Source organism: Prunus persica, chromosome G6 (assembly GCF_000346465.2).
Source record: "Prunus persica cultivar Lovell chromosome G6, Prunus_persica_NCBIv2, whole genome shotgun sequence".
NCBI classification, from domain to species: domain Eukaryota; kingdom Viridiplantae; phylum Streptophyta; class Magnoliopsida; order Rosales; family Rosaceae; genus Prunus; species Prunus persica.
The window spans coordinates 14,141,369-14,150,593 of NC_034014.1; the positions used below are offsets into that span (position 1 = coordinate 14,141,369).

Here is a 9,225-nt window from a genome sequence, read left to right on the forward strand (position 1 = left end):
GGGATTGGTTTGGGTAAGAGTCGGTGGTGGTTGTTGGTGTTGCGGTGGTAGAAGTAGAGGTTTGGGCAGAAGGTTGTTTATGAGTGTCATCGATAAATTTTCAGAGGTCATGACCGACTAAAAAGGGTTTGAGTTGGCGGAGCCAAATGAGATAGTTGAAGTCAGTAAGCTTGATAAAATGAGAAGAGTTTGGGCTAGGGAGGGAGATGGTGGATTCAAACGAAGCCATGAGGTAGACCTAAAGGAAAAGAGGATCGAATAAGGGATAGGGAGGAAACCCTAGGTAAGGCTGATACCATGTAAAGAATATATTTCCTTGTATTTAAACAGATTACACAAAGTCCCTATTTAGACATGAATACAAGATATCTACTTTAAGGTAGGAAATCATAAGTCATGAATACAATCCGATTTACAACAGGAAAGGCTAATTGCTAGGAGGAGATTGTGAAGTTGACTTCCGTGTGTGCTAGGAAAGGAAAGCTGCATTAACACTCTCAATGGATTTCAGTGTAGTGTAGAAGTATTGGGTTTCAAAAGTTCATTTTTTGCTCTGTACGTTTGGCTATTTAAATAAGCCTAAGACACCCCTTGGACATATCTGTTCAAATAGATATGTTTGAACTTTGAATTTCAAACTAACTGAAATTATCTGAAATTCAAAAACTTAAATATATAAATTTATTTATTTATTTAATTTAAATAAGGCCAACAAGTCCAAAGCCCACTTCAGAAAAACCCAATTATAGTGAAAGATCCCTACTCTTATAAAGAATGTAGGTAAGTTGTAACTTTCCAATCTGGGACTATGGGATGTAAAACTTTATGCGGAATTATATGGTTAGAGAGGAAAACCATGATAGCCTAATCACGTTTCTATTATACTTATGAATGCAAAACTAATATGGCATTTGATCAACATAGCAATCTAATGATACATCAATTTTTTATTGCAAATCTTCACGTCATATTATAATAAGAACACAACTTAAAACTTGAAACAACAAACAAAAGTCTCATGCATGCTTCTCAATTTTTATCTTGTTTAGATCGATAGATGCACATGATAGGCTTTGATACCACATGTAAGACTCCATTCATATACAAACAAAATATACTAACCTTGAGAAGCCATAGCAGCAAGCACATCAAACACACGATAAAGCTCAGATTTCCTCTCTAACTCTTTATGCTCACTTATATGGGGTATGGTTTTTAAGCTTGTAAAATGTGTATGAGAAGAGGGGACTGTGTTGTGCATTCCCGCTCTCACTTGCTCTCAAAGCACCCTAGTACTTTCTTGGACTGGATGAGCTGCAGCCCCTTAGCCTTGAAGCCCCCTAGCTTCAGTACACCTACATTTATTTGGGCTTGTACTCGTTGTAATCTCTGCATTTCCTCCTTAAATAGACAAGCAGTGAGCTTCCTTCAGTTGCTACCTCACCTTGCCAACCACCCTCATCAATGTCTTGTGCTAAGAAGTTTTCATACCAGCCAACCTTATCTTGTACTGAGAAGTCTTCACACTAGCCACCTTCATTAATGCTTGAGATAGGAAGTCATGCACCTAGAACTACAACACATGCTAGAAGTCACACCTAGAGTTATTACAAATTAGTTTCCCATTCCTAAACTAATTCCTAAACCCCAAAACAGCTCACAAGCTTCCCAAATAACTCATTGACTTTGAGGTTACAAAACCATTTGGAATGGGAACTAAAAAAACACGGGGAAAACTAAGCCAAAACGTGTGGAAAAAATTCCCAGCAGCCGAAACAATAGATCACTTGCAAGTCTATGAGCCACACAGCTCTTTGTGCAAAAGAGATAAATCTCTTGGAAGAAGTGATCAATCAATTTTGCACAGCAAGCCATTTTCTGCTCCTCTACTGCACCACTCTTGCTCCAGCTGCTACGCCCCGAATTCCACCTTCTTGGCATCACTTTGGCAAGCCAAATTCCAACAATCTCCACCTTGGCGAGCCAAGGATTCCCTATGAAAATCATCGAACCTCCAGAACATCTTCAACCTATTGGAATCATTCCAGTAATCTCCAAGAGCTCCACCATGGCAAGCAACCCCTTGCCTCAACACACCTCTAGTGAAAGGTGCTCCACCAAGCCAAAACTCGGATAACTTGGATCTCTCGTGCATGTAAGAGTTCCCTTTTGGTATCCAAACTCGCACACCCTCCTTATTCAGTAAATCCGCATGCAGCCACCACTACTCCCGAATTCACGAACTCACTCCTTTCGGAATCCTCCTTTGTTTTCATCTTAGCACCTATCCAACATTCCCGCTTCTGCTCCTTAGAGCACTCCGAAACGTAGTTGAATCCTCTTGGTCCATCCATCCAAAACCTAGAGACAGTTTGATGGATTTCTTTGAGCTTGAACCATGCTCGTGATGATGGATCCACATTAAGTGTAGCCCTTTTGTGAGTTTGTTGTTGCTACCCACCTTCTGTAGTCCCTGTGTTAAGCTCCACATAAAATGGAGTCTCATTCATGACCACCTTGGCAAGAAGTCTCTTTGGTTTCCACCGACTCAACAACATCCTCCCATCATCCCTTGTCCTGACTTCACCCTTCACTATGCGAAAATTGACCTTTAGCTTCGGATAATATCCGTTGCTAAAGGTACCCCAGAACCGAAGTATTGGGAACTGATGCATATGCTATAGTGATACGCTTCAAATATTATCTATCGCTAAAGATTATTTACTACTTCGCTATTCACTTAATCGCCGATGCGTAAGTTGTTACCATGTGCCAAAAAAGCGCTGACCTCCGATGCCTAAACCTTTAATAGCATCAGGGAATATATTAGCACTGATGCTAAATACTAATTATAGCATCAATGGTTTTGTTTATACTGGAGCGTGTTCTGACTTACCATTTTAGAAAATATGCCACTGCTGTTGCAAATTATGGTTTACACATTTGTTTTTGGTGCTTATGTTGAAGTGAAAAGCCATCAAATAGTTTGACTTTCTATAAATATTATTGATCCTTCGGATTATAGGCTTCGGTTCCCACAGAGTGCTTATGTTCTTTTTAATTTTTAACTTAAGTTGTTATGCCAAAACTGAGGTTGTTATACACAATAGACATCGTTGTTACTAATAAAGTGTAAGCAATTTCCACGTTTCACATCATATTTTACTTAGTTTCTATCTCAAAATATAGAGGCACCTCATCCATTTCATATATATTGCCATTGCAACATCAAAAAACATTCCTATATATGTAAACTCATGAGTTCTGCCAGTAAACCAAAATCCATACATCATCCATACATAAATAAACAAAATACTACTAAAACAAGGAGAATGTTCAAACTCAAATCCACTCTAGCACATGACATGCCCATTCATCTCGAATCTCGTCCAATTCCATTTGGGTGTAAAATGCCTTCTTTTTCCCACGACTCGCATACTAAAATGAAATGAAGAGACCATATAAGATTAAGAAAAACTATATAAATTTTTTACCAAGAAGCTAAAGAAAAACAAAAATACCATAAAAAAAAATGTAGGGAATTCAACTTCAATTGTTAGAAGATTTCAGACAGCAACTTTTTGTTTTTGTTTTGTTTTTGAATAGAAATAATTGTATTGATAATCAAGAGGAGAAGTGGTCCTCGACTAAACAACAAGAGCAAACACTACTTAATTAAAAGCAGGAAACTAGAAACTGTAAGAAAGAAATCATGCACATTCTGCAGTAGATTGACCAAACATAATGGTATATGAAAATACAACTATAAAGTTTTATATTTAACATTCCTCCACACACACAAAAAAGTCACCTCAAAGCTGGAAACATTGCCAAAGCCGAAAAGGAGCAACATCAAACAAAGGAATCAAAAAAATTTGGTATTTCAGCTGTACCCAATCATCCAATCCATAACAAAGACTCAAAAAAACATATTTCAGCTTTTACAATAAATTGTCAAATACACACATATCGAAAGCATAATCCATGTTGGCGGTCTACGCAGGCCTCTCCCATTTTCAGCATTAAATTGTTTTATTCCACTTTAGCACATATATAACAGAAGATTTCAGGCTGTAATACAAATGATAAAGTTGATATATTAAGGAAATAATTAAAAAAGAACAACTTACGCTTTTACAATAAGTTTCCACACATCATGAAGGTGACGAGCCCCAAGAGGATCCATGATATACACATTGTCTTTCTCTTCTTCAATGATTGTAAGGATCCAATTACCCCTACATATTAATTGGAAATATATTAGTAATAGTCATAAATATATATTCTAAAAAATAAACCACTTCACTTACCCAGGATTGTATGGGAGCAAAAAGATGCTGTCAATACTAGCTTTGTTCAAAGCTTTCACAATGTATTGAACCCTCCCTGCCTCATCCGGTGACTTCGGATCATGAAAGGTACGACTTGGGTCCATAAATGCAATCTTTGGTTCCCATTCTTGGTCTTTTACCAACTTATATAAATATCTATTAACCATTATCATAGAGTCAGTAAACTGAAACACATGATTAATATCCAAATATAAACGTAAAATTATAAAACACAAAGTGACTATTAAGCATATGCTATTATAAAACTAAATGAAATTCAGCAAGCATATATTCAGTCTTAATATCAAGTTCAAAATCTGTTTTTTAATTTGCAGTGCCTAAATCTAATACTGCAATATTAATAAGTGCATAATATTAAAGTAAATTCAACTAAACATTACCTTTGTTCGCCTCAACTTCAGTTTGCTCCACCACATCATCACAACCATCCTCACAAACTTCTTTACCAGCAGCAACTTCCACAAATTTTGATGGTATGTTTGTTGATGCTTTCTCGGACATGGGAGAAATATTTGGAATATGGGCTGAGGTAGGTACATTACAGGGTTGACCGGAAATCGCCAGCTTTAGCATCTCTATTTGCTTTTGAAGAAGTTCTTGCAGAGCTTCGTGCTTTTTTTGTTGTTCTTCCATCATCTTTTTTGTCTCTTGCAGCAAAACATCTCGTTCTTTCAACATTCCGTTTGACACACACTCCCTCTTTTTTCCTAGGAACGTTGAAGAACGCACTTGGCTTCACAAAGCCTCCCACACCCCTCACCCTTCCAGCATGTTCAAGGGTCCTCAAAGCCATAGCTAAGACATCATTATAACCAGATACAGTTATAAGGCCTTCTTCTTTCTCCTTCAACAATTTTTCCTAATTTAGAAAGAAACACACACACACATATATATATATATATATATATATATATTAGAAAGATATAATTTTGTCTTACAATTGACTTATTATTTTACATATATACTTACAATTGTTCCAGCCAATTCAGCTACCTCCTCATCAACAATCTTCCCGTTCTTATCTTCACGTGCTACCTTCCATAAAAGAGCTCAATCTACGTCCTCACCCTTTGCCACTATCTTCTTATCTACCTACTTAAGATAAACCAAAGTTAGCACAAAGCAATTTACTCCTGCTGACCCAACTATATACAGATGCTCCATATATATACTTACTAATTCTTCTACCACTCCAATATATCCTTTACGGCCAGTTCTATGATAGTATTTACATTTACGGAGCCTTTCCTTTTGGAGTTCATGGATTTCCTACATTATAAACAACAAGTTTATGTCAAATTTACAAATCTATAAAAGTTTGTGTCATATTTACAGTTATATGATGGTATTTACAAATCCAATCATACCTGCCAATTTTCACTCAATCTAGAGATTACAAAACTTTGCCAATCTGATAATTCAATGAAGTCATACATTTCAGGAGGCTCCTTCAAGGCTTCTGGGTCATTTCTATGTGGAAGTACGTACTCCCTTGTTAATGTACTCATGAATTGCCTCCTTTTGGTTGAAGCAGTTTGCAAAGTAGACTGTCTGCTTTCGGGTGGTAATTCAAAGACGGACTGCACCAAGAATGAAATAAATAAAATTAGAGAAAGAGAGCTGCATATTTAAAGGAAAAAATTGAAGAGAGAGAGTTAATTGCATAGAGAAATCAGAAACTCTCCAAGAATGAAATAAATAAAATTCATAGATTAGAAATATATTTTCTTTTGTAAATAACATGTGATATGGAGCTACTGTGCATAGCCACTTTACTATACTACATTACTCAAAATGGAGAACGACCTAATCCAAACCAGATTGAACACTTATACATAACTAAAGAGCCTAACAATTCACCCAACTCAAGCCAACATGTAAGCACAAAATAACAGAATAAATCTTATTTACTTTTACTGTGAGATTATAAGAGGGGGAAAGATGAAATAAAATAACAAATATAGCTCGTGTATGCTGTAAAACTAAGCTACATGCATGAAAATTCTGAGTGATGATAACAGCACATGATATAACAAACACTGATTCTATTCAGAGTGCTACAAGAAAATTCAGCTTGTATGATTATGATCTAAACAACAATGACAATTCTTTTTCAACTTGGGAATCACATGGCACATACCACCAGCTCAATCAGTAGCCTTTGGCTCACAATTTATACCTATATGGCCATGAGTATTTGAATGCCAAACTAAATGCCCCAAAGACAAAAACCAAAGGAATCTTGATCTTATGAGAAATGATTAAAATAAGTATAAAAGAGTTATTCAATATACATAAATTAAAATTACCGTTATTTCTGTCCAGATTTTCTCCTTCAAATGGTCATCCACTGCTGCCCAATTGTTTAAATGTATGGGGATTATGGTTCGAGCCATTACACCTGTGTATGATGCATATTGTTTGCCCACCTTCCCCATCGCTTCTCCTTTTGGGCTAAACTCAACTACTAACTTTTTCCCCTTCTTTTTTTTCTTTTGAATTTTATGCATTTCTGTTGGACCACGCTTTCTTTTAGCTTCACTCGTGGTGGTAACAGGTATTAGTGATGAAGAAGCTTCATTTGATTGGGGTATATTTGAGTGGTTCTCTGGTTTCTCTTTTGATGGTTTCATTGGAATCTTCTTTGGTGAACCCATAGCAAGATTGATTAAGGCAAACATAAACACCCAAAGCAAAACATTAATTGTATGTATGCACTGATATGGACAGATTGTATGAACTCATAGCAAGACAGATAGATTAAGACAGATTATATATGAACCCATAACAAGACAGAATAAGACAGATTATAAATGCACCAACTTACCAAAAATTCATATTATAAATGACACAAGTTTACAGTAAAAAAAATTCTAATTATAAATGCATTCTAATATGATGTCAATAAAGAAACTGCTTACTTAAGAAAATTGAGCAATACTTTTGGAATTCCACACACATAAACCAACATCTATGCTCTTTTTTTCCGATCAGTGGCCCATATACCCTCGCAATTTGTTCGAATGTACTTCGCATCTCCCTCACCCAATTCATATTTAAATTCTTCAACCGGTGGTAGTCCATTGGTAAAGGATTGGTGTTCAAGTACGACATCTTCTAAGTCATTACCATGAACATAGACTCTATTCGGCATTGGAAGAACAATTGACCAGCCATCGTTTTCAGGGTCATCAATGTAAAATACTTGACTCACGTGAGTGGCCATAACAAATTCATCCTTTCTATAACCTCTCCTATTAAGGTTCACCATAGTCAACCCGGTGTCATCGTCATATTTGATACTTTTCTCATTCTCAACCCATGCACACTTAAATAAAGGCACCTGAAACTGATGATAATTAAGCTCCCATATTTCTTCAAATAACCCCATAAAATTTCATGTTTGAAACAATTGAATTTTTATCCTTTGCACTCGAAACTTGCATAGTACTTGCTACCAAGCAAACCCCATTATTTTGGACAGCACGCTCGTTGTCTCGTGCTTTGGTGTGGTATCGGTATCCATCTGTTTACCCGTTTTGTGTTTGCTCCTGTGATGGAAGGGTAAAGTTCCCCATTGCCTTGAGAACCATTGACTGGTCAACAAGTCAACTTTCTTTAGTGTGCGAGCGTGCCACTACTAGCAATAAAAATCCTAGCAGACTTCTTAAAAATAGATAACTTGCGCCCCAAGTTACTAATTTCTAGACAAGCGATTGTGAATTTGGGTGAGGAATATCTCCCAAGTAAGTTCTTTTCCTACCTCAGACTGGTGAGGACTTCACAATTTATTACAGTATAAAATTGGTAGTTCTTGCCAGAATAAATAGTGAGAAAATGGACTGTTTTCAGGCAGAACTGACTTATACAAAACTCTACAGTAAAAAATAACTCTAGAAAGACAAAAAGAAGGCTGGATTTCCATTTCTGTCTGGACAGAAGCCTCTGATCCGGGCTAGACTGGGTATGCCTGTGCTGGACTGGACTGTCAACAACTTCAACCGTCGAGTTTCAGCTATAAATCGATACCAACGTTTGAGTTTGGCAGCGCTTTAATCTATTTCAAGCCCTGGAAGGCTTTTTGAACGGACAGAATTACGGCCTCTTAAGTCTGAAGGGAGCTGAAGTGGCTGGATTCAAGGATTACTAAGATGGGACTGCACTGTGATGCCTGTTCTGCTTGATCAGGGCTTTCCATAAATTTGTTGAGGTTTTCATATTTGTAAAAACCTGAACTCTGCTTGTTTTGGCTTTTGCTTAACCAAATTCGTAACGAGAGAAATCTCTTTTTGAATGACTTATTTCTCTAGGTCATAACTAGAAGTTCTGATTTGTAGCTGGCTTCTTTTGTGGCTCAAATGAGCTTTTGGTTGCTTCAGTTTGTTTGAAGGTTCTCAGAGATCAAGTGATCATTTTGAGTTTTTGTCTTTCGACTGATTTTTGGTTGTTTGATTGATTGTGTGTTTTTTCGCTCTGTTCACCCTCTCTTATATTTATAGGAAATGGTGGAGTAGGTTTCTAATTCTTTTAATAATGGGCGGCAAGAATTTCTCAAAAGATCTTTCATTAAAAATGCAAAGAAAAAGGGGATTCTGGTTCTCAATAGTCAACTCCAAGGTCAATCACTTCTCTGTATTTCTTTGAAAGAAAACCTAACCCTTCTTCCAATTTAACTGCGCTCTGCAAGAGCTCAAGCTGTGATGGTTAGTTTTTATTTTCCAATTTAAACAACTCCTTGTTTCCTACTTATCTCTTTAGAAAATATAGCCTGCTTATCTCTTGGAAATGGTACCTGCTCTGGAGCAGAATTTTTCTGAATATAGAAAAGGGATTGTGATCTTCTTTTGCCTGAAAAAGTTGGAGACTTTTGCCT

At 36.7% G+C, this 9,225-nt stretch overlaps 1 protein-coding gene across 1 annotated transcript; it reads right to left on the reverse strand.

Annotated features, from left to right (window-relative positions):
• On the reverse strand, nt 4,743–6,931 carry LOC18773223. The gene is made up of 5 exons (XM_020567220.1): nt 6,662–6,931; nt 5,720–5,932; nt 5,529–5,621; nt 5,322–5,444; nt 4,743–5,211 (listed from the first exon to the last, which is right to left on the reverse strand). The coding sequence occupies exons 1-4, from the start codon at nt 6,860–6,862 to the stop codon at nt 5,403–5,405; spliced, it is 549 nt and encodes a 182-aa protein (XP_020422809.1). The 5' UTR covers nt 6,863–6,931; the 3' UTR covers nt 4,743–5,211; nt 5,322–5,402.